Below are 25,552 nucleotides of genomic sequence, written 5' to 3'. Positions count from 1 at the left end.
CCTGTTCTTTATAGCTTGGAACTCCCATTGAGCCTATAACACATTAAAATATTACAATGGCTTAAAATAAATCCGGAACTTACAATACATGGCCATTTTGGAAAATGTAAAAAATGTGTAACTCCAATCTTCCGCGCTTCTTTGTATTCATTCTTGATGTGCATTTATATGTCTTTGTCTTTAGCAGCTTTTGTTAACAAATGTCAGCACAAGTGTTAACACTCCTACTGAGAGACACTCCTTTGCATAGTGGTAATGCAGCTCAATGTGCTTTGTGAAAGCATGAAATACTTGATTCCTCACAACTATCAACTATTTGTTAAAGAGTACCCACTGACACAATGTAACCCATGTGCATTAGGCACAGGTTTACAATCCTAACGTTGGCTTCTATCCACTTCACCTTTCTTGACCTCCCAAAACACTGGAGTAACTGGTCGTACTTCAGAAGAATAACTGGTTGTAGCCCCATTAGACATGGTTTCTCTCAAAAATGGCACCACATCTGTTGTACATTGTAACTTTGGCAGTCTGTCTTTAGCTACTCCTCAGTGAGATGCCTCTTAATCACAGCACCTACACCATCATGTTCACCATTTCAATGACTTGAAAAGTGATGTGTCATTTTCAAACTTGTCAAAGTTCCATATCAAGCAACGAAATAGAAAGGACTCTTTGCTTTGAATTGTGAGGATGCATCGCTTGACCACACCCAATGTTCTTTGAGCTACAAGCCTGGCTCTTTCAACCATCCGTAATGGGGCATAAAGCAATGTAGGAGAAAAAGAGTATCGTGGCTTTTATCATCAAATATATAGAAATGATAGTACTTTTAGACATTACCTGCAATCTGCACATATGTGATGTGGCCAAAGATTGAGACTTGGCTAGAAAATGAATGCATGGATTGAATCTCATTTTGTTCTTTGATTGTGTAATTTTCAGTGAAATCCACTGCTGACACTACCACATCTTTAGGGAAGATATATAGACACTCTTTAAATTACTTAGCCTACCATCTATAAACAAAATTGTGCGTTATAAACTTGCTCAGATGATCCCTGAAAAATACGAAAGTTTGATTGCAATGCATTTCCTTGTGCAACAGAACTTTTATTTTCTTCTTTTTCTCAGTATCTATTTTTCCAACTTTGAGGTCTTCAAATATGTTGATTGCTACCATGCGTGCATTATTTGAATCATCAATTGGGAAAATGGGTAGCTTCTTTAAAGGCCCACATGAGGAGCATTCACCCATCAAACACTTTAGTGCAAAGCAGCTTGAACCGCTAGCCTTCAAGCATAAAACTAATTTCCAAAGCTTTGTAAGGCTAGGGAAATTTTTTGTATGATCATTGCATTTCACATCTGCACCACAAATGTCACATTGCTAGCTACACTCTTTTCCATGCACACCATATAAAACTTGCCTTATATGGTTCAAGGCTTTGTTTGAAGGCAAGAAAGAATTCTACTTTCATAACATAATGATAATCAATACACATATTGGCAAAGTCAAACTTATTATCAACATGCAAAACTAAAATCAATCTGATGAGAGTTAGTCTAAGGTTGGTAAGTGACACTTTTGTGGTCGTCAAAAGGAGAAAAATACCAAGAACCCGAGTCTAATAATATCAAGTACTGTAAGACTGGTGGCTACCAATACTAGTATTGTGGGGCTAGGTAGAAACCAGGTTAGACATTGGAAGCTTCTTTTTAGAAAAATAGCTGCCACCATCAGATTGGCAACTTCCAAGACTAAGACTGTTAGACCGATAGCTTCCAGAGTACTAGTGGTAGCTACCAGTACTACCATGGCAGATTGGTAGCTACCATTATACCACTATTATACTGGCAGCTACCACCTCTACCTTTCATATGGATAGCTACCACTATCAGATTTGCAGCTACCAAGACTATGACTATAAGACTGCTGCCTTCCAGATTACTAATGGTAGCTACTAGTACTACCATGGCAGACTGGTAGCTACCATTGTACCACTAATATACTGGTAGCTACCACCTTGAGAGTGGTAGCTAGCTTACCCAGTACTAGCATGGCAGCTAGTAGTATGAGAGTAATAGCTACCAGATTGACAATGGTAGCTACCATTCCACCCAAATTACCATTACAAACTGGTAGCTGCAAATATAAGACTGTTAGCTACCTTTATGGGGCCTAGCAAGGAGGTTGACAGCAAAAGCTACCAATCCACCATCGTGGTAGACTGGCAACTACCAGTATCAGAATGACAGCTACCACGACTAGTACTAGAAGACTCTTGCTTCCTCAACATTAGTGGTAGATACCAAGCTGACAATGTTATCCACCAGTCTGTCGGTGCTCACTACCATGGAAGACTTGTAGCTAACATATAAAAAATTACACTAATATCTATCAATATCATATTGGTAACTACTTCTCCTAGGACTACCATGGTAGCTAACACTAGTTATGAGACTAGTAATTAGCAGGTTAATAGTGGTAGCTACCAATCTATCAGGATCACCATGGAAACTTGGTAGCAAGAACTATCAGACGAGTGCCTACCTTTACCAAGAATAGCATGGAAGCTACCATTGTCTGACGTTGGTGATTAAAAGGATCAAGTGGTAGCTACCAGTTATGGTATTGATCCTTGGGAGAGGGAGCATGTAGAGTAAGTTACCTATCTAACACTAGTAGTTACCAGGCGTGAAGAAATGTGCAATAACCAACCAACTATTATGTAGCTACCAGAGTCAATTGAAGGAAAATCAAAGCAGTTTAATAACAATGAAAATAAAATTTACGTTGCTCAAGAAGTAAAAAAAAAGTCGAGGTTGCTCAAGAAGATGCACTAGGTGTTTCTCGAACACTTTTCGTGCAACGCTTTCAACACACATCCTTCTTCTTGGGTGACACGCTATCGTGTCGTGGCAAGAGCATCATGGGAAAAATTGCTATGACTCCATTTTTAGATAGATTATAGCATTTCTAATAATATACATGTGTGTGTGTGTTATTTACCTAAATAGTCTTCAAAATAGCTTTCTAAACTTTACTTTTGAGATTTACGAAGATAAAAAGCCTTAACGATTGTTAGTTTTATATATCTACTTTTATCTCATATCTAGATCTTATAGCTATTATGATTATCTAGATCCTATAGCTATCATGATCTTATACTATATTTATCCTATTTTTTATTTTTATTATATTTTACTTTTTACTTTAAATTAATATTGATTTTCTATTGGGATGCATACAAACTCTTGGACACTCTTTTCAAAGATCATGATCATGCTCACATGCACCATAATGTGTGTATTCTTGGAGCCATAAGGAAATTCAAGGTTCAAGGCCATGCTTACATACACCGTGATGTGTGTATTCTTGGATCCATAAGGAAGTTCAATGCAAAAGGGGCCACCTGAAGACTTTTGGAGGGAGAAAAAAGACATGTTTTTAAAAAAAGTTTGATGTCCACTTTCTGTTCGATTTTAAAAGACTATTCTTTACAAAAGTTGCAGCCTGTGAGCTAAATAATATGCTCAAATTTTTTCAAATTTTTTGGAGCTATGGCCAAGGAGATATGATCAAAATGGTGGACCCCAGTCTACATGTCAACACCACAAAAGAACATATCATTTTCAATACTCATCATCCCCTATTCACGTTTCATCCAATCGAATGCTTGAGTGTTCTCCCCGTCTATATAAAGGACCCTTCTCCCTTGTAAAGCAATCAAGACTTAGTGAGTGAAGTGATGTTAGTGAGAGGGAGTGAGAATAGAGAGGACCAATATGTATGCCTTGGGTAAGCTCTAGCTAAATTGGCAAGCTATGATCATCTAGTATACATATATTTTACTCATCAATAAAGGGCTTTGATTGACTCAATAAGGTGTCAAAGACTGTTAATTATTTGCTTCTTCACGAGACAAATCAACAACGTACTTGTGGGTAGATTGTGTAAGGCGATGCTCTATCTCTCCATCTATCTCCCTCTCTAACCACTCTATCTCTCTCTCTCTCCATCACATTGTTTGCTATTCTCTCTCTATATATCTATCTCCCCCTTTAACCACACATATATCTATCTCTATCTTCCTCACATCGTAGCTATCGACCATAACTATATCATTTTATTTATGCTTATATTTTCTTTAATGAACAACTTTCACCCTTTTCATTTTGTGCAATCTCTTAGGGTTAATGTGAGTTTAAGTCGTAAAATTCACTTTCAATAAAGAATTGTATTTCTTTTTGGACGTGAAAGACTACAAGAAATTCTTCTCTTTCCACTCTCCATTATTCTGCCACTCCTAGATTATTCTAACTCATTCAATGTGCACATATTTATTTTGTTCTAGAGAGTGAGTTTTGCTTGATTATGAACCGAGACGACCTATATACACAACTCATTCCAATCGCTAGGAAAAATATATGCATCATTGTAAGCACAAAATTAAAGCTTCAAAGAACAATTCGGGTTTGTTTGGTAGACAAAGATTAAGCGCTATAAATGCATGAGCAAATCCTTTCATCTTACCCTTGATTTGAAATGATCTAAGCTTGGATGTCTTTATCTTTGTCTTATTTTGAGAGTTCTATGTGTACATGAGTGGGTGAGAGAAAGTCTTCTATGGCTACACTTTAAGTATTCACTAGCAAATACTACACTTCATTGAGTGAATGCTTTGTTATTTCCTCACAAGCTCTCACAGCCAGAGGTTCGGTACCTTCTCGGCAATCACGCCAACTTCTCAACATATTTTTGGTGAACCCAACGTGAACACGCCAGTGTGAGAGTTTTTGGGGTAATGGGTTATCACATAGGGCAACATGGTGTGAAATTTGATCCGGCTACAATGCAAATGTTTCAAGCATTTGCCTCATTCATGCAACATCAACATGCTACAAAAATATGGGAGGTTTCAACAACCAAAGCTATTCAAGCTGTTGTCAACAAAAAGGGATCAGTTTGATGGGAAAGACGTGACAAAGTACCCTTGAGAATATGTGAAGGAAATGGAACTGCATCGAGTACCAGAAGGTGAGATGATTCAAAGGTTTGAGTTGGTTGTGACTCTTGAGATTAGGTAGGATGTAAGAGCAATTAGGAAAGGGCATGAGGCAAGTTGCGAAACATGAAAATTGGCCTTAAAGGAGGAGTATTTCATGGAAGATTCAGAGAGAGTGATAGAAATACCATTTTTGGAATGGATAGCCAAGCCAAAGGAGAGACTCTCTCCAACAAAGTTTCTCGAGGAATTTGAGGGACTTTATTCTCAACTAACAAGGACAAAAAAGGAAACATTGAAATCAAAGAAGATAGACCTTTTCTTACAAGCAGCAAGAAAAGAACTTCAAGAAAACTTGGAGCTGCTACTTGAAGACAAAGATGTTGAGCAAGGACTAAAGACTAACTGGAATGATGTTGAAGATGCTATCTCACTACTTGCACAGCGGCAAAGAAGAAGCGACAAGATGGTAGTCAATACTTCTACCTCCACCTCCTTGGCTTCTGAAAAGATGGTAAAACCTTCTACTTTAGCTCCAAAAGTTGATGAATCTGTGCTAGATGAGATTGTGAAAGGCATGCATGAATTAAAGCTAAAATTTGCAAATTTTGAAGAAAAGGGACAAACATCAGCACCGTCTTCAAGGAAAAGACAACACACTAAAGAAGGGTTTGCTCACATATGTATATGGTGCGATAGCACAAATCATGTAAGAAGGGATTGTGATAGTTTTAATGATGTTTGAAGAAAAGATGTTGTGTTATTTAAGGATGTTAAGATCCACTCAAGGGAGACATGTCTACCCTTGAGAACTAACTTAAGGAAAAGAGGAATGCAAGAATTAGTAGAGGATATGGATCTTACCATGTTGTATCTGCAATTGAAGCTACTACTTATGGAGCAAAGGTCGAGCACTCTTCTATGAGTAATGATGATGGTAAGTTGTGGCCCAATGTTGTGCAAATTTCTAGGGAAGGAAAGCTTACAAAGGAGATCCTACATGAGGCAAGGGATTGCATTTGCCTAGAAACATGATGGAATGATCTAGTGGACTCATTGTCAATGCATGCCTACATTACAAAATGATGCATTTGCCTAGAAACATGATGGAATGATCTAGTGGACTCATTGTCAATGCATGCCTACATTACAAAATGCCAACAAAATGAGGCTATTGTATAAGAGAAGCGCAGACATGAGAATGTTTGTGGGAGTGAAGTTAAGGATGTATGCTCTATGGAGATGTATCACGAGATAGAAGCTTTTGAAGAAGAGAAATGTCTAAAGAAAGTGAGTGGACACAAAGTGCATGTGGAGACTAAATACAAAAGTGTAGCAAAGAAGGTGAAACCTGTAGCTTCACCCTTACCACCCAACAATAGGGAGAAGATTGAACAAGCTTCTTTGCTGAAGAATCCTAAAAAGATTGGGAACACCTTTACAAAAGAGTCCTTTCAAGAGTTGCAGATTGGTTGTGAGGAGTTTCTCGCACAAGAGGAGACAAAGTGCTTCAAAGAAATGCTTTCAAAGCACGATAAGGCTTTTGCATTTGAGCCCCCGCATGAGCTCTAAACAGAACTCCCAACATTGAGACGGTGACCATCCCAATGGAAATGATGGTAGACTCACCAGATTTAACGTTGTGTGAAAGAAAGGCTATGGTTACCCTCATAAAGCTACCTGAATATGATCAACTTGTCTATTTCTTAGAAATGTGATTAATATTGTTATGCATTATTGTAACAAAGTTTTTGGTAATTTATATTTTTGAAGAACTCACTGTGTTTTTTTTTTTTGACACACCAGAGGGCCCACAAAGGGAGGTGTTTATCCCTTTCAAATATTAGCTATGTTACATGGTTGGGCAAGGGCTGTGTACCAGCAAGCAAGAGCCATGTGTAGGCATCACCATAGCCACCTAATTGATGCACCATGTGTTGGGAACAACGGAGAAAACTGGTAGCAACCAGTTGGGGACCTACTCCTCAGGTGACCCACCTGAGGAGGAGGATGCACTTGAATGTCCAAAGGCAAGAGCCCTAGCGACGTGAACACCAACTAAGCACAAGGTATCCCTATAGAGTGTGCCTCAATGGGGGATTTGAACCCACAACCCCTAGGTGGAGAGACCAAAGCCTTACTCTTACACCAACTCTTTGGAGACCGCATAGGGCCTCTATGGGTGGCCTTCAACCTATATGGTTTGGAACGATGTTTTGAGGGCAAGGAAAATCCTTAATGGCGGGAACAGGAGGGAAATAAAATAATCCCGGGTTTGGACGCTAATTCTCTGCAGTTGCCATGGCTTGGGAAGCTTTGCCTGCGAGGGGCTTCGAGCCGGGGTGCTCGAAGAAGTCGTCTGCGGCAGGAAGAGTTCTGTTTCTCTTGCGTGGACGGATTTGCAAGGCGATGCTGCTGTGGGGGCAGAGGAGTGCTCCGGGGCTGCCTCATTGCGGGTCTACGCAGGAGGAGCGGCCCCTTATTTTTGGCAAAGGGAGAGGCCCTCCCTCCCTCCCTCCCTCCTCTTGGCAAAGGGGGCCAGGTTTTTTGTCCTAACAATTGTGTGAGGCTCACCAAAATAGCCTGGTTATGGTTGGTCGGTTGCATGTTGGCAGTTCAGTCTCAGGTTTCGTATGTGCTCACGTTGGGTCAAAGGGCTAGCTACATATCGAGGTTCCAAGGTGTTGGCGTGCTGCTCCGGCAGCGGATGTCGTGGGGCTTGGAGAAGGCGTCAGGTGGTGATGATGTACCTCTGGAGCTGAGCACTGTGAAAGGGAATATTTGTAAGGCCACCAGGAACGGGTACTTTTGATGCGTCACAACGGATGGGTGACAGGGAGCATCAGTAAGAAGTATGCGACCATCCGGGAACGGACATCTTTGATGCGTTATAGGATGGGTGACATAGAGCATCGTGAAGGGGATTGTATCGTAAGTTCGGTAGGAAAGGACTAGGTGATGGGTATTCCTGATGCGTCACAAGGTGGGTGACAGGTGTATCGGAAAGGGAATATCCATAGTTGAGAGGAAATCCGAACTGGAAAGAGGATTAAGTGTAAAGACGCAAGCACAAGAATAAAGATGGCTTCTGAGAAGCTTTTCTTAAAAAGCGGAAAATTTGAACGAGTTTTCCGGGAAAAGCAAACCTTTCCCGTGAGGAATCTATGTCTGCATTGCATTTGTGCATGTGGTTGCATCCAGGGACGCCTGGAAAGTGTTGTGAAAAGCTAAGGTTTTATTGAGTTTTTGGGCAGGTTTAGACCAATTTTACAATATGTCGGTCGTCCACTTAATAAGTGGGCAGCCACTTAGAAAATAAAGCAACAAAACCAGCTAGCGAATTCTCTCTCCCTACTTTGGGTAGAACAGAAAGAAAAAACCAAAAGAAAAAGAAAAAAAAAAGGTCGCGATCTCTACGCGAGCAGCTATTCGTGCCGTGGTCAAGGAGCTATAAAAGCACCGCATGCCCTCGCTGAAAAGGAGTTACCAACACCAGCAAGAGAAGACTCAGCCGCCAGAAGATGGGAGAGATCATGCGAGACTACGAAGAGCGGAAGTCGCTTTTCCCGCACAAGAGCGACAGGTATCTATTGTGGATTCGCCATACGAATTGTTGTCGCGTGTTTGCGTGTGTGTTTGCAGGTACTTCATCGCGAAGGAGAAGCGAGAAAACTTCGGCCTACGCTTGGGGATTCCGGGAACGGAATTCGGAAATTGTCTGTGGAGTCTCGACTCCGAGTACAGACGGAAAAAGGATCGAGAGTTCATCTCTCGGATTTTCCTTACGGGACGGAATGACCATCGAGTCAGAGAATTAGAACGGAGGGGTTTTCTCCGGTTCTTGTGTTTGTAAAAAGATTCTCCCTAATAAAGGATTCTCTTTAAGGGAGAGAACCAACCCATCTTCTGGTCCCCAGTACTGTGTCGATCTTCTCACTCTCTCTCTCTCTCTATTTATTTCTCTCTATATCCTTTGACTTCAGAATTAAGTGATAAATTCTATTTATCTGAGTATATTTTATATTGTTATGTGCTCCCGTTTGTGATAGTGGTATCAGAGCATGGTCTCCTCTCTTTCTCTGTAATGGAGGACGACTCTGGGAAGATACGGGAAGAAGCCATGACAAGCGAAGAGAGAAGTAAGCAGGTGAAAACCTAAGTCCTGCAGGAAAAGCTCGTAGAGTTGGAAATTTTTTTTCTCGCTATGCAAGAAGTTGACACAAGACTTGGGATTCTTTGAGAAGGCGACAAGAGAATGATGCTCAAGAACCTAAAGAATCCAAGGAGCGGAATGCTTTAGATCCTTCAGAATCTAGAAAATATCCATGAATATCAATCCAAAACCATAGCCAAGAAATCTCGTCATTCCGGGAAGGATATGAAGAAGGTCTCTAGATCTCAGAACACTCCGGTCAAGTTTGATACTTTTGACGGAACGGAAGATGTCCCGAAAGCTATCCCTTTCATTCGACAGTTTGAAGTTGCCTTTGCAAGCGGCAATATCGAAAAGCGTCGAAGGTGAGGCATGTGACCAAACACCTCAAGGGGGATTGCAAGTACTTGGTGGTATACCAAAGCTTTGCAAGGAACTTACAACAAGACTTGGATTCAATTCAAGGCTGAATATTCGGACAAATTTTTTTTTTCCTCTATGCTTTGAGGAAGGCATTCAAGAAGATTGGGATTGGTTTGCCCAATAGGAACATGAGCGAGTCAAAGCAAGTAGTGGTTCACTCTTGCCAAGGTAGCTCCATTCTTGATCCTCTCTAAGAAAGGAAAGATGAACAAATTTAACGAAGGACTTTTGCCCGAATTTTGTAAAACATCTGCAAGATACTTTGCAGCAGATGGAGTCAGCAATAAAAGCTGAAAGTATACACCTTGATGTACATAGAATACAATCCCCGCAGTGGGACGACAACCATTGAACACAGAAACAACGAATTTTTGATACCTCTCCTCGAAGGATACATTGCTATCCGGAGAAAGTTTGGAGTAAGGGAATTCAATCTAACTCCTGAGTTTTTGACCCTCAAACTTTAAGTGAGAGGACAGGTCTTTGATCAAAGTTAAATCTTTGAGGAACTCATAAAATGCGTATTGCTTTTATGCACGAGATATGCATGTGTCTAACCACGATAATCACTTTTTTTGTTTTCGGAGTCGGATAGGGCACGCCCGGCCGCTCCCCTCATACACCAAAAAAGTATACAAGAAGAACGACCAGGACTATCACTCTCGAGTATTTATGAGAGTAGGATCAATTTGAAACATTGTTTTCTGAGATGAATTGGTTTGCTCAACCATCCGGAAGGTCAACTATTGATCTCGTATCCGGTAGTTCACACACAAATTACCTGCTATTGCAGGTAGGACGGCAGAAAGAAAGGAACCATTCCGAGCTTTCAACCAAGAAAAGCTTTCACTAAGCTTATGAACCAACACCCCCTACCCGGTCAGGGAAGACATGGTAGTGCTTTTCGCACAAGTGAATGAACACTCTCTTTACGAGGAAGGGACAAGTGACGACTACGGCCTGTGCTCGAGGAATCCAAGGATTGAAATCCTAGTTTATTTGATGAGCGGTTTTTGCTCTAAGATCGAACCAAGGGATCGTCAGGTTGAGCGTCTTTGCTCTAAGGATCTTACGAAGGGAAGGAAATTTCCCAGGTTCACTGAATCTCTAACAAAGCTTAAGAATTATGTACACCTTTGAGTACATGGATAACACACGAAGATGCAGACCTATGCCAAGGAACTGGATGAGAGTTTGTTATACTCTCTTGAGCGCCTTTTTGCGCGCAAGGATATTCCGACACAAGAATCTCTATTTGAGATGTGTTGGGTAGAAGGAATTTGAGTTTCTCTATGGAGAAGAGGTTCTCTTATGGTCGTTGATCATTGAGTACGCTATGTGCTTTTACCATTACAGTAGCAACTTTTGGTTGCAGTATATGTTTCTCCACGAGCAGTTCAAGTAGCATTTACATGTTGCTGGAATAAATTCGAACTATTATGTTCAAGAATATAGTTCGCCAACCGTTTCAAAATGGTAAGAATTACATATGGGAGAACTTCCCTGAGAATCAAAGAGGGTTCGCCTTATTGTGAACCGTGTTTGAACGTACGTTCAGAAAATGCTATGGCTAGAATCCTATCTGCCTAAGATTTTGCAAGGCGTCATTGATGCTCGCAAAATGAATAATTTTCTATGATTCTGTAAGGAAAGACGCTAATGGGCGTCACACTGCTGGTGGTAATAACTCACAGGAGGAAAAGATTGGAAAGAAGTGCCGCCGTGCACAAGGAATCTTCGGATTGGAACCGTTCGCCTACGTTGAGCGATAGATGTTGCTAAATTGGCTTTATCTGACAGAAAAATAATTCTAAAGGAATTATTGGATTTATAAGTGAGAGGGTTTTCTCGCTTGGAACACCAAGAAACTAATTCTAAATGAATTATTGGAATTTTAAGTGAGAGGGTTTTTCTCACTGGAGACATCTGAGTACAGAATATTCCTAGTGCGTCATTCAGAGTAATGACAGGAGCACTGTGATGCCACTATTGAAAACGCTAGGAAAAATGCTAGGAAAACGCTGAATTTGCTGGTTCTTGTCGCTGAAAATCTGCTACTGTGTTGGGGCTGAAATGGCTATGGAAAAGGGCTGAAAATAACCTGCTGAAAATCTCCCAAGGGCTGAGATCTGTGGCGCCCAATCCTTGGATGAAAACGCTAGGCCTGTTAGTATTGGGCGATAGAGGTTCTGCTGAAAACGCTAAGACTTGTGATTGCCCGGCGGTGATGACCTGAAGCAGAGAGATTGCAGGGCGATGCTGATGGAAAACGCTAGGGAGTTGCTGGAGGGAAATCGCCCAAGTGGGAGTTTTGCTAACAGAGAGGGAATCGCCAAAGGCGTGTGTTCTCCTGGCTCATCTGCCAAATAGTGCTAACTTTGGTTTGCTTATATATTATCTTACCCAATTTGCCCTACCTACTTTCCAACAAAAGTCACTTAAATTAATAAGTGAAAAATGTAAAAAATAGGTAAAATAGGCAAATGCACTGGAAAATTCCCTTGAAGGATTCTAATGGATTCTGATGGGAATGTTTATGATCATGTTGTGTGCAACCAGAGGACATGCATCTACACTTAGTGTAAGGTGCAGCGGAATGAATGTTGTTTTTTCTCAAGATTAGTGATCTTTATTTGCTCAAGGTTCCTTTTAGTTCTTAGGGAAGGAGAGAGCCTTCCGTCTTTATGGAGAATGCTATGATCACGAACAAAGTGAGTGGATATTGTGCGTGCAAGTGTATGAGACTGAGAGAAAGAGAGAAGAGAGATACGACACCCGAGAGGTTGTAAAACCCTCCTCCGAAAGTCCCACTCTCGTCGGCGAGAGTGGTCTACTTTGATTGCACAAAGGTGTACAATGCGTATGCAATGGACTGATGCAACTTGGACTATGCCGATGACGACGACGACTTGATGGCTGAAATCTGAGATCTTCTAACTGTTGAATTTCGGGACTGTTTTGGTGGCTGAAAATGACTGTTTTGGCTGCGTTTTTATGGCTGAAAATGAGGGAACTTCTGCAACCAATCTGGGGCTGATCCGCTACAGTACCATAGGCTGAAAACGCTGGGTATCTGCTGCAGATTAGGGCTGAAACTCAAAAACGTTGATGCAAGCCTGAGCTAGCAAAAACACTAGTGCTGATCTGGTGGTTGAAGTTAAAAACGCTGATAGGCTGATTTGGGGAAAACGCTAGCAAAGCTGATGAATCTGTTGGCGATGATAGCAATCTGCTAACGCTAGGGTGCTGGTGGTGTTGACGATCCAGGCAAGGCTGAAAACGCCAGATCTTGCAGGTAGGCGAGGATGGGATCTCCAAAAACGCCAAGGTGCTTGAGGAGGTACTACTGAGAAGTTTCCTGTTGAGCGGGAAGCTCCTATTGCCTCTTCTGCCAAAAAGTGCTAACTTGGGTTTGTTTATATATTAACTTAGCAAAATTGCCCTACCTACTTTTGTTGGAAAGTCACTTAAAAATAATAAGTGAAATAAACCAAAAATAGGCTAAATGCACTAGAAAATTCCCCTGACTGAATCTAATGGATCCTGAAGGGAATACTAATGATCATGCTGTGTGCAACCGGAGGATATGCATCTATGCTAAGTGACTGGGCATGCACGGTCTACGAATAGACTCACAAAAGTATCAGATCACTGCTAATCTAGACTTGACTGGACTGACTAAACCCTGTTGTGGTGTAGCTTGTCTACGGACACATAGGGTTGGGATGTGTCACGTGACACTAAGTGCCTGGGCATGCACGGTCTGCGGAATAGACTCACAAAAGTGCCATGACACATCTAATCTAGACTGACGGAACCCTTGTTATTGAATAGCTTGTCCACGGACACATAGGGTTGGATGTGTCACGTGACATCAGAAGGCTGCTTTGTTGGAAAGGATTGACATAGAGCTTGCTGCTTTGTAGCTTAGCAGATCAGATGGTTCTTTGTGGGATGAAGAGATAACACTGGATCAGATCAGTTTTGTCGGCAAGAGAGCTACTCTCTCAGTTGTGCATGAGCTGGTTGGGATGATACCTGAGAAGAAGCTCATAGAGTTTCTCAAGGTGGCGTAGTCACCAGATACATTCAACACTGTGAAGGCAATTATAGATTTCATGGAATCTAGAGTAGATGCCTTAGCTCTAATCTCTCAGCCACTCTGATAACCGACATCCTGGCGGGCAATAATCGATCTGCAGCTTACAGACGTGAGCATGTTAGAAAAGTAGAAGATGAGCGACTTCGGCAAGCTTTGAAAATTCTTTTCGACGCAGAAAAGCAGCTCAAATCGTGCACAGATAGAACCACATGGTTAACTACTACATTTTTGCAGCTTTCTTATACAGATCCGTACAGTGCGACACCATATTCATTAGTACCAGTATCGCGCAAAGCCTTGTGAATTTCTTCGACACCAGCGAGAAGGAAACAGCGGAGGGTGATGCAAAGTGGGAGTCTCATTCTAGTCCTCAAATGAGTGAGAGCTTTTAGAGGGGATCACAGAGGGGGCATAGCTAGAGCATTCCTCATTCGGGTCCACTAGTTAGCAGCAAAGTGCACCCCTATAGCCATTCCCCCAGGTCGGTGACAGATGTTGATGATGTGAGGACAATGCTAGGTGCAAGTAGACCTTCTGATGTACCTCGAGCTTTTTCTTCTGGACTGAACAACTCAAATCAAATGCAAGTCTGTACAAATATGCCCATGGATAGCATCTGAAGAAAGTTTAGACAACAGTTGGTCAAATGTGGTCAAGCAGCTATTGCATGGAGACGCTAAGTTCTTTTTGCTTTCCATGACCGAAGCTCTTGCAGCTGCCCACTTGGAATTTAGGCACCTTGAGCACAGAAATATGGAAGAGAAAGCAAGAACAAGCATTGCAAAAGCATTTCAGGACATCCTATGCTGTCCGGTTGATTTAAAAATCATGTTGTCCTCAACATCTGTAGAAGATATTACTTGTCAGGAGCTGTGGGGCCCCTCCTTCTCCATAAACCTGGAGCAATCAATCAAACCATCCAAGGGAGCAAACAAAGCTTACTACATCGACGAGCATTACTTGTTGCAAGAGCAAGCTCAAATTTTGTAGTGCCAACCACATCTAGTCCTTGCATCTGTTTACCAGAGCCGAAAAAACCGCGGCACAGCCTTGAAGTTGAGGAGAACACAAAGGTAAAACATAGAGCTTTTTGACTGAGAGCGAAGTGGTGTTCTCAAGGAGAAAATTAAAGAGGCTGCAGGTACTTGGAAACCAAAAGTGCAAGTGTCCATTATGGTTGGGCATCAAATGCATTGAGTTTGTCGAATGTCTATGATTCGGGTGAAGATCATGGTGTAGATGCCCAATCAGAGGGAAGCTTTGAGAAGAATAGCAATGGTAAGCATGGGTTCTCTCTTGCTCCAATCAAAGGCAATGGCTATGGCATTGTCGTCGAGAAAGATGGATCGGACTTTGAAGCTCAAGGACAGAGTGTCCTATGCTGGAAGGGAAGCAGAATGCAAGATGGCAAGGGAAACACCAAAGGTTAAGGAGGAAGAGGACTCCTCTACTCGTACCATGTGCGAAAGGAGGAAGAGTCAATTAGTGATTAGTTTGTCTTTATCATTGGTTGTGTTGCCCCAATGTGAGTAAGCAAATTTTTAACTTGGGCTTGTATCCAAATTTGGGTCTATGGTGCATAGAGAGTACATCACTTACATGCTATGAGACCGTCAAGGCATGTAAAACATGCCTAGCTATGGCTACATTTATCTTTGATATGATACATGTCATACATACCATCCATGTCGTCTTACTGCTTCTATTTTACACTGTATAGTTGTCATTTGTGATGGGTGTGTGTGTGCGAGCATGCACATGCATTTTCTCACAACAAACACCAGCATGTTGAGAATTTTAACATTTCTTTAAATAATGCAGGAAGTCCTCACCTCTATCGTCGACTTTCCTTGCTTAGTTAACAAGGTATGGCCAACACAATTGGGTGATAGTTTGTGTGCGTGTATGTGAGACACTTCTCAATTTGTCACTGTTTTTTACAAAAATTGAAATAAAATCTCGCCCCAAAAGAACCTAAAAAATTGGATTCTACAAAAACGATCTCTTCTTGGGAGGGAAAGTACAGAAGAGTCAATCGCTTCTTATCATAGCATAAGTAGTGAGATTTTGCTACTTGAAGCATGTATGGAAGGCAAGATACTGTAGCATCTTCAAAAACACCATTGTAACGGATAAATTCTCGGACATGATCCAAGAAAGTAGGGGATCAATTATCACCATTTGGAAGCAATCAAAATCTGATGAATGGAACAAAATCTTCAACACTGCTAATTATGTCCCGCAGTAATTGTCATGACTCATCATGAGCTTGACAGAAATTTGTCATATTTTTGGTTGTGATAGTATATTCCACTCACAATTGAGTTTTGGAAAAAAAATGAAAATGGAAGTTCCCTCAATAAAAATGGTTGTAAACTAGGGATAACGATTTCTTGTTGACTAAGCCTTCAAACTTACCATCTAATTGAGAAGCATACAATTTCATTGGTTAACTTGGGCATCATTTTCATTTCCTTTAATGAATCTTTGGATTATACTCTCACCAAAGTATGTCTGAGGTTTCTTGGCACTTCCCTTGGGTGGAAAGGGAGTATGCTAAGAAAATTTTAGCCTATGTACAACAGAAAACTTTTGCTTTTGCTAATTTTGGATCGATAATCTTTCCTATATTGAAAGGCAATGGCCATGTTTGCCTATCTGTAGACATCTGGTAAATTACCTTTGCTTGAATTCCAGTAGGAACAAAACTGCATTGCAAAAGCCAGACACTTCTGTTCATCATATGCATCATACCCCATTACCTTTGTGGTGATGGTGCCAAATACTGAGTACTTCGCATGCTTTGACCAGTTAGGTAGAGTGCTATGCCTAAGGCATCTAAGCAGTCATTCTACAAGTCTGCAAGGCATCACCTGAGTCTTGTAACACTGCCCCGCCCAGCCCCCCTACTTCCATTCTATAAGGAAAAGAGAACTTCAACAAGGTCTGCTGTTAAACAGCAGAAGTTAATGATTAGGCTCTCCAATATACACAAAACAACAAACATTCCTCATGTTTCAAGTTGTTAAACACACGGTAATGGTGATATACCAAAATAAGTTACCAATGGTCTCCCAGCAAGCTTACGTTGTGCTATCGAACCTAGGCAGGTTCCTGAACATGAAAGCTTACATCAAGCTATCTAACCATCAAGTGATCAATGAAAACATTGTTCAATCTCCTCATAGCAAACCACCATAATTTCTTCATATAAGCAACCATTTGATCATAGCCTTGCCCAGAGTCACGCGTGTACATCACAGTGTTATGTAACATGAAGATGCCTCATTGTGGCAAGGCTTAGTGCAAAATAAATCCCCAAGTATTCAAGGGTGAAGAAAAATGAATTGCAGAAACAGCAAACCAAAACGAGCGCCAGCACTCTTCTTTGCTTTTTACTTTTTCGGGCTAGAACCGACAAGCCAGTACGGTGAAAAGATCCTCCAGCTGCCAGCCAGCCAGCAGGGGCAGGAAGCCAGTTCCCCCCTTGGGGAGTAAAAAGTCTTTTCATGCCAAGTCCCTTGTTCGTCATGCCACCTGGAGGTGGTGTCAAGATTCTATCAAGAGGACAATGAGAGCACAATGTGTGAAGATGAACAATGACAGCACCTTCATTGAGAGCACAATGTGTGAAGATGAACAATGACAGCACCTTCATAGCCAATGATCCACCTCTCCATTCTTAACAAAAAGCCTCAACTGAGAAAGCACTCCCAAGTGAAGCATCCCATAAGTCAAAATGTCGGTAAAACGCAATGCTATGTGTGCATGGAACTGCTGATCAATCACCATTAATCACCGAACTTGCGGACTTGCTGCAGAGAAGGAACACGAGCAGTGCTGGGTATCCAGCAGAGAGAAAAAGAACAAAAGAGCAGAGAGAGAGAGAGAGAGAGAGAGAGAGAGAGAGAGGAGGTCTCTTCTTCTTATGCTGAAAAGATTTTCACATTCAAAAACATAATGGTGTATTGTTTTTGTAGAATACAGCAATATGTCACGTTAGCCTGCTTCAGAGTCTATACGTAGACATTTACCAGTAACATTGGTATGGCAGCCTACATGTATGAATGCCTCCCCAAGTCCAGAACGGTCCACCCAGGAGTGTATCTATGAAGCGAACAAATCTATTGCGCTGCTACTTTCAGTGCCCTGTGTTTCGACAGAAGAAAAGGTTCCAGCCAAATAATGACATATCTTTATCCTCTTTGTCAATTCTATGACCAGCCACTATAATAAGCATTATTTGTATACTTTACCCAAGTGTGCTTTGCCTGCAAAAAGGGCTCAGAAAACTACCTACGATCATGTTCTTGACAATGTCAACCCAACCAAAATCTTAGCTACTATTGTTGCACTTGCATGCACACAACTTCAATCCAACCAAATCCTTAGCTGCTCTTGCTGCACTTACATCTCGTCGCATATCATTAGAGATCAAAAGGTATAATCTGGTTCTCTTGTACACTGTTTATCTGTTTCCCTGGTTCCATTTTCAACCGATCGATTCCTGCTGGATCCCAAGGCCTTATCCTGCTCTGTTGAGCTTACCCAGCCTTTCAAGCGAGAACAACAGCTTGCTATGGTCTCGTAAGCTTCACTTTTCTTTTCAGTCGAACCGTTGGAAGCCATCCAGTCCTCCATGATGTGCAGAAATGTGCCCAACTGAGAAATGGTCAAAGAAAAAAAAAATCCCATAATTTATGATTACGAGAATTCTTGCTTAAAAGGAAAGGAGCAGCGATATTTTAAAAAATGGATACGGTCTCCAACTTTGCAGTGTACCCTCTTGTAGTCTCTGCCTCTTCTAAATTCTCATCCATATCTTGATGTTCTTGCAAATCCTCTAGTAGTACTTTTGACCCTTGCGCAAAGGCCAGAGAGACCTCTGTACACACAGTGGCGCCTGTACTTGATGCGACTTCAAGACCGACCCTCCCTAATATGCTCCAAAATGCATTTCTCGCTCCAGGATCATCAGCAGCAGAAGGCAGCAGCTCCAGCAACTGCTTCATGAAAAGCCAGTCTGCATGCGAACATCACACTCGCTTAGAGATGAGCTAGTAAAGGCAGATTCTCAATAACCTCTGCTACGGCTACCTTGGGCAACTTGATGAATGAGATCCTCCTTCTCCGCCAGAAGATTTGCAACTAAGACCGTTGCAGTAATAGCCGCAGGTCCAACCTGGATGAGCAAATTCATTAACAGGTCAAATTTGCAAGCACCAAACACCCGGTTTGACTGATTAAAGACAGTAAAATAATTCACAATTCACAATGCAATGCTTTCTCAAGGCTTACCTCCTCTTTCTCAGAGAGTTGGATAACTTGACATGCCAGAGTGAAGAGCTTCTCATTCTCTGCAAGTTGACCAGCAGCATCATCAACTAAAGAAAGAGCTTCAGCGATTTGAAGAATCGTGTCAAGCACAACATTTCTGCAACAAGGTGAACATACATGGCTTCAAAAACAACATCAAGTGAAGCAGAGTTGAGTTGCAAACAACATAGTTGAAGGGAAGCTTATACCCGTGTGAGCACGTGCCCTCGGTGAATGCATTGACCTCGGAAGCTAAAAGATCAGTGAGAACAGCAGGCAATTCAAGGCGTACCAATAACGTTAAAAGCACTGAAGCATTGCTTCCTTGGCAATCCACCATTGCCAATAACAGCTCGGTACTCTGCACATTACAGACAAAGGTACTCCCAATTACCAAACCTCTGACACTGAATTTAAAAACCCAAGCTGCACAAACTATGAATAGATTCATACACCACAAATTCGAGACCATTGGCAAAAACCATGCAGTTAACTGTCCAGAATGAAGATGACCTCTCATCCTCATACTTGCTAGATGCAAAGTGCAACTTGGAAAGAAAACTAAAAAACAATTTAGTGAGAGTAGTTTGAGCCTGTTCAGACCATCGGTTTCATCATTGCATTTTCACAAAAAACAAGGCATAATCAAAACCTAGTTTATGCTTAAAAAACACTTACTAATAGAATCAAAGCACAATGCAGAACCAAAAACCAGTCAATATCTAGTGAACACCTGGTTCTGCCACAATCAGGACTCCACTCATGAGAAAAGTGATATCACTGAAAGAGACCATACCACCTTCACACAGAGAGACAGTACAAACAAAAACAAAACAGTGAAGATAATAATAACTAATAAATGATAGAAAAGTCTACAACATCAACATGGGTACATCGGTACAGTCAGATCAATTTAGACCTGCAAATTATAAGCAGCACAACAACATTAAAAAAGAACATCCAATCAGGAGACACACTCGCCAAGAGTCCTGGTTATTTCACCCCAAGGACAACCTAAAAGTGTCTTAGAAAAAAGAAAGAAGCTCAGTTAAATGAAATCCACCTATCTTTTCTAAAATACTTAAGCTTGAAGTCAATTACACAGAGGACAAGAGACTAAAGTTTAAAGACTCAACTTATGAAATTCAAACTCGTATAATAACAAAGGTGACTATGGGTTAAAAATGTAACTTCTTTGAGTGACGAAAACACTGCGAACTGTGGAGAATGGTAAGAACAACGGGATAGAGTGAGAACACAACTTTAGCCTAGCTGTCTCTATGTAGATTGTGTCACCATCAACCCAAATTTTTCCAACTTCAGAATTTACAAAGACAGGAAATGATGTGAATCAACATGACGGGAGAAGATGTGATTCAACATAAACCCCATAAATGCTCAGGGCCGGTCAAAAGAAGAAATGGTCTTGACACGATATATACCATTTTTGAAAAGGAACCCACTCAACCCTCTAAAAAAACTGATGCAGAAAAAGGTTCAAACCTTTGTAGCAAGCTTGTAAGTAGGAAAGTGATTGTCCTCAAAGCAACCACAAAGGAAACAAATCAGAAGTCGTAGCTGACCCATTGCATGTAGTCCTGAACCAACATTCACAAACCTTTTCTAAGAGTAAGCTGTTCATTGTATTTGCAGCGATCCACATGACACGCTCCAAAACTTCTCCAGAGTTGATAGCCTTCACCCAGCTATCAACTTGGTCGCTGTGCAAGCTCGCACTGAGCAACCTGACATAAACTATGCAGATGAAACATCACGGCACCATCCACAAGCCGCTTGCTTAATCTCTAACTTAAATAAAGGCCCACGAGAAATTTACCTGCAAGCTTCCGAAAGACTGGGGGCATCATCAACAAACAAACTTTGTAAAACTTGATCAGGTAACCCTGAAGTCTGTACTATTGCTTTGACTGGCTCAGCATGGCAAGCCAAATTACCTAAGATCCCTAAGCAAACCTCCTGCACCAACAATTAGAGCATCTTAATAGCAGTTGACAGGACAAATAGAAAAGTAACAGCTGCAATAGCAGACAATACCCTTAGTCTATCCGAATGAGGAATGCCCAATATAGCCAGCAGCACATCTAAAATATGATTTTCGACCTGCTCAAACAACTCTAGGTCAGTTAACTTGCCTTTTTGGACTAATTTACTCATTCAAGTCAATGATAGAAACTAGGTCAGTAACACCCACTTTCGGTACCATCATTTGACTAAAGAAAGGCCCATTTCAATGAGGTCATTGAGATGTTGATATGTTGGTACTCGAGAATTTTCCATAGCACTAGTATATGTAAGCATCCATATTAGATGCACAAACGTGAAAGCTGAACAAACCATCCAAAACCTCGTGAACAAAAGCAAGTCTCTGGACAGAGACCACAAAGTTACTTTCCTTGCAACTGAAGAAAATAGTGTTTGTGGTTTTTAAGTGTTCAGCCATGTCCGGTCCAGCGATGGAATATTAGGAAATTTCGGAAACATGGAGTTTAACAAGAAGCATTTATATTTACTTAGAATAGGTATAAACCTAAACTTTGTATGCAATTGCTGATTACTGCTTCAGACTACGAAGTTGAAACATCAGGAGGAGCATAAAATTAGGAAATACCATAAATTCTGCATGAGACTGAGCTGCTGCAAGATCCCATAGCATGCATCCTGCTTCTTCCCTCTGCTCTTCTGAGGTTTTAGAAGCAGACCTAGATCCCATAGGGCTGTTCTCTTCCTCATTGTTAAGTGTTGCACCCTCTATAACCTGGCCACTTTCAAGAGTCTCACTATTGTTTATTAATAGCTGTGACCCTTCAGCCTCTTTGGGATTTCCTAGAGAGGGTGCAACAAGCTTGTTTACATTCTCACAGGCATCAACCTGAACATGTACACATTCCTGATCGGATGGACTCAAATCCACACTTGCCTCAGTAAAGCGGCTGCCTCCCTTTCCACGCAGCTCCATCTTTCTTGACTCTCTACCCTTACTCTCGTCAAGAAGCAGTTCATCTTTGTCTTTTTGAGTCGGCTGCTTCACCAGCTCATCAATTTTGTATGAAGGCAAAAGTTGTCGAATAAGCTGAATGATGTAGCTTGGATCTACAGTGGTAGAAAGTTCCTGTATAAACAGCAATTTTAAACACCAAATTTGCAATTGTAACCATATCTTGATGTCTCCACACAAAATTAACAGAGAATATACCAATTGGCAGATCCTATGCGCTTACGGGATAAAAAGCATTACAAAATAGGCAGTCCACATACTTCAACACTAATCAGCACCCAAAGTTGCACTTGTAGCCATAGCTTGATGTGGTCATGCAAAATTAAGAGAGGTTATACCAATTGCAACACCCTATGCACTACAATAGGCACTCCACACATTTTCAGACACTAATCAGCACATCTCCAGTCAAATTTTCTGGAGTCATTTTTCCTAAGGCATTCTGAATTTTCACACAACCATTACAGCTGCACATAATCTTGAGTCATTTTTGCCCCATATACATGTAAGACTGGCATCTGCAGCACCGACCGAGCCGAACAAACCAGCACAACATTTTTCTTTGCAAAAATGGTGTAGGACAGGGGAAAGTTCAAGGTTCTAAGTCAAACAGCTGACAAATCCCAAAGCGCTCTCAGAAAACAAAATGAAAAAAACTTCCCCCTTGAACAGAACAGAGCAACATGTGACATGTAAAAATCGTATGTATGGGTGACTCCATCTCATATACCTGGAACTTGCCATCATCATGCAGAATTCATGTACAATGTTAAGATTTACATGCCACAAACACAGGGCCCAAGTATAAATTTGGCATGACAAATAACCAGAGAGAGAGAGAGAGAGACCTCTCGATCCGGTGATGAGGAGAGAGGCAGCTCTGCAGCTTCGCTTGCCATCTGGAACTGCAGCGTTCATCAAGTATGGTGGAATGCAGGTTTCATGGAGAGCTTGGCAAGACTACGGGAACAGCTTGGCGAGGTTCAATGGAGAGCTTGGGGTAGAATTTGCTTGGCCTTGGCAGCAGAGGACCTGTCTTTCGTCACGCTGCCCTACTTCACGACTTTTTTTATAACAGCTTGGAAAGTACTAGAACGATTGCGCTTTTAGATTCCCGGCCGGGCCGGTCGTGAAAATATCTGACCGTCACTTGCCCACCTCTTGCACACACTCAAAGTTATATTTTTGCCCTTTCCCAGAAGAATCTGACCGACACCTGCCTGCGGCTGAACTTTTATACGATCTGCCGTCGTGGACAGAGTTGATTGGTTGAGAAGCAAAGCTTTCACATGTCAAACTCCTTCCACGCAATCTGATTGGTCGAAAGCGGGGCTACAGTCAGCTGACACATAGCAAAGGCAATCTTTTTTCTAAAGCCCATCATTTTTTAGGGCAAAATAAGGGCGCGTTCGCCTTGCTCGCCCAATGCTCGAATTCACACTGCACGACATTCACCTTCTCTGGCCCCTCTGGAACAACACGCAATGGGACCCAAAGGGCTAGATCAGACAATTAAGGTTCCGCCTATCATGAGCTCAAGGATTGACCGTGTTTTTCGCTGCAAAGTTCATGGAAGCCTTCGTCGTCGGGGGGTTGAGGCCGTTCGTAGGGATGGTTAGGTCTGGAAGTTGCTTTTCTTTTGCCGAGCCAATGGTTCTTTGCCACGTCTTCTCAATCAAGTTTTGGAACAGGATTGGGGGGGCAGTTTGAACCCTCCCTCCCTAAGGTAGAATGTAGCATTCAGACCAGTTTCGGGCAACCCCCCCCCCCCCCCCCCCCCCCCTCGCAAAGCGCACCCACTATGGTTCAACCCTTGAGACATGAGGGTGTGGGTTCCTGGAAAAACTCTTAGAGCAGGGGCCTATGTCCTGCGTGGCATGTGGCACAAGGCCTTGAACTCGTGACCCCACTTCTTTTTCCGAACCCATAAATCAAGGGGCAACTTCATACCCCAGAAACTCACACTGTTTGACATTTTTCAGCACAAATCGCGCACAAGGCCTTGAACTCATGACCCCACTTTTGTTTCCAGACCATTAATGAACGGGTCTTCATAAATCTATTGTGGGTGCTACTAAGCATGTGCAAAGAAGTCAAACATCTGCAAAGCTACAAGATATTCGATCTCTCTGCAAAGAAATCGCCTATGCTTACACCTTGAAGGCTTGCAATAAAGTTCATAATGAGATTGTTAACTACCCGATACTAGCTTGAATGGAAATAAATAACAAAATCCCCCTCCCCCCCCCCCCCCCCCCTTCTAAAAAAAAACCAAAAAACTTTCTGGCCTAGGCTTTGGACCGCCAGGGTCAGTGTCATCTAATCGCCAACACTCAGAGGCGCGCAAACCCTACACTCAGAGGCAAAAACGCGCAAACCCTGCACTTAGATGGAGAGACCACACTGTGGCTGGGAGAGGAAAGTGTGTAGGTCTAAGTCATGGCTGAAAATGTGAGAGAAGCAAGTTCGGATGTGACCAAAAGCTGACCACTCTAGTAGTGTGTGGTACTCAGACTCTTGAACGTGCAATGAGCATAATGTGCACAATCGATTTGACTCTTCTCCATTTCCCCAACGCCCTGTCTCGCATCGAAGGAAATGGGAGCTAATCCGAATGGCTGCGATAATGCGTATCGCCGACAAGGGGATAGGCTCAAGCATGTAAGTGTGAGCACGGTTTCATCTTTCAGCGAAGAACGTGGTTTTGTAGTTGGGGGCAATATGGTGGTGTAATGTATGAAGCGTGACCCATCGGATTTCTCCCAAGCCGTAATACATTGGCGTTATAGAAAAGCTTCATTCACTTGGGAGTCAATTGAAGCATCATGTAGCAAGTGTAATGCATCCCATCTCCCAAACCACTTCTTTATGTCTTGCAGCCATCCCGTGCTCAAGGTCTTGCTTTTATGCGTCTTTTGAACTTTTTTGCTTGCTTCCCATGCAATTGTAGGAAGTTGATGTGAGGGGTTTTGACGCATCTTTATCATGTACTCCACAACCCTTTCCATGCCCATAACCTCAATTAGAAGAGATCCGGACTCAAGAAGTAGGAGCGTATATGGTGTTTGTGTCTTAACTTGGAGAAAGTTTGCCCGGGGGATTCACTCTATATACAAAACGAGACACCACCTGCGAGCGGACAACTTTGATAAAAGCCCTATATACGACTCATACGAGGAAATTTGACCACCCTTTCTACACTTATAGGACAATCAATGAAGAAAACTATCATATCCCTATCTTACATATAAAATTTAGGTCTCACATGATCTAACTGAGTAAAACTAGTCAAAGAGTGTGTAGCATATTGACTGGCAACGTACTAAGGAACCACTTCTATTGATAACTAGATGTACCCTCAATGTGTCTTAGTTTGACTTTCAAACTATGTGTCCGATCAGGCTACACTCTGGCTACTTGTCCAATTCTTACCCATCCAAAGCTGGTGTAAAGCAACCCTTAACCTACTCCAAATAAGCCCTTATCTATGACCGGCTTGATGCAAAATTTGATATGTGACCTGATAAAAAATC

The 25,552-nt window shown here is 41.9% G+C and overlaps 1 protein-coding gene and 1 pseudogene across 1 annotated transcript; one reads left to right on the top strand and one right to left on the bottom strand.

The window, feature by feature from the left end:
• The first annotated feature begins 7,310 nt into the window (after nt 1-7,310).
• LOC147420309 (protein STICHEL-like 4) lies at nt 7,311-17,631 on the top strand (annotated as a pseudogene).
• On the bottom strand, nt 17,608-23,074 carry LOC147420308 (ARM repeat superfamily protein). The gene is made up of 11 exons (XM_086503887.1): nt 22,868-23,074; nt 21,633-22,133; nt 21,059-21,124; nt 20,841-20,980; nt 20,622-20,748; nt 19,213-19,364; nt 18,986-19,121; nt 18,785-18,869; nt 18,448-18,710; nt 18,099-18,349; nt 17,608-17,958 (listed from the first exon to the last, which is right to left on the bottom strand). Exons 1-10 carry the CDS (start codon nt 22,916-22,918, stop codon nt 18,122-18,124), a joined length of 1,749 nt encoding a protein of 582 aa, XP_086360013.1. The 5' UTR covers nt 22,919-23,074; the 3' UTR covers nt 17,608-17,958; nt 18,099-18,121.
• Nucleotides 23,075-25,552: the final 2,478 nt, after the last annotated feature.

Source organism: Adiantum capillus-veneris, chromosome 28 (assembly GCF_014529385.1).
Source record: "Adiantum capillus-veneris isolate H3 chromosome 28, ASM1452938v2, whole genome shotgun sequence".
NCBI classification, from domain to species: Eukaryota; Viridiplantae; Streptophyta; class Polypodiopsida; order Polypodiales; family Pteridaceae; genus Adiantum; species Adiantum capillus-veneris.
Note: the sequence above shows the minus strand (reverse complement) of the source record. Positions and strands in the feature narration are given on the sequence as shown.

Coding starts and splice junctions, on each gene's coding strand:
- LOC147420308 (XM_086503887.1), bottom strand. CDS start 22,918: ATGGCAAGCGAAGCTGCAGAGCTGCCTCTCTCCTCATCACCGGATCGA. Junction 20,981..21,058: donor CTCATTCGGATAGACTAAGG/GTATTGTCTGCT, acceptor TTGTTGGTGCAG/GAGGTTTGCTTAGGGATCTT. Junction 18,350..18,447: donor ACACTGCAAAGTTGGAGACC/GTATCCATTTTT, acceptor ACCATTTCTCAG/TTGGGCACATTTCTGCACAT.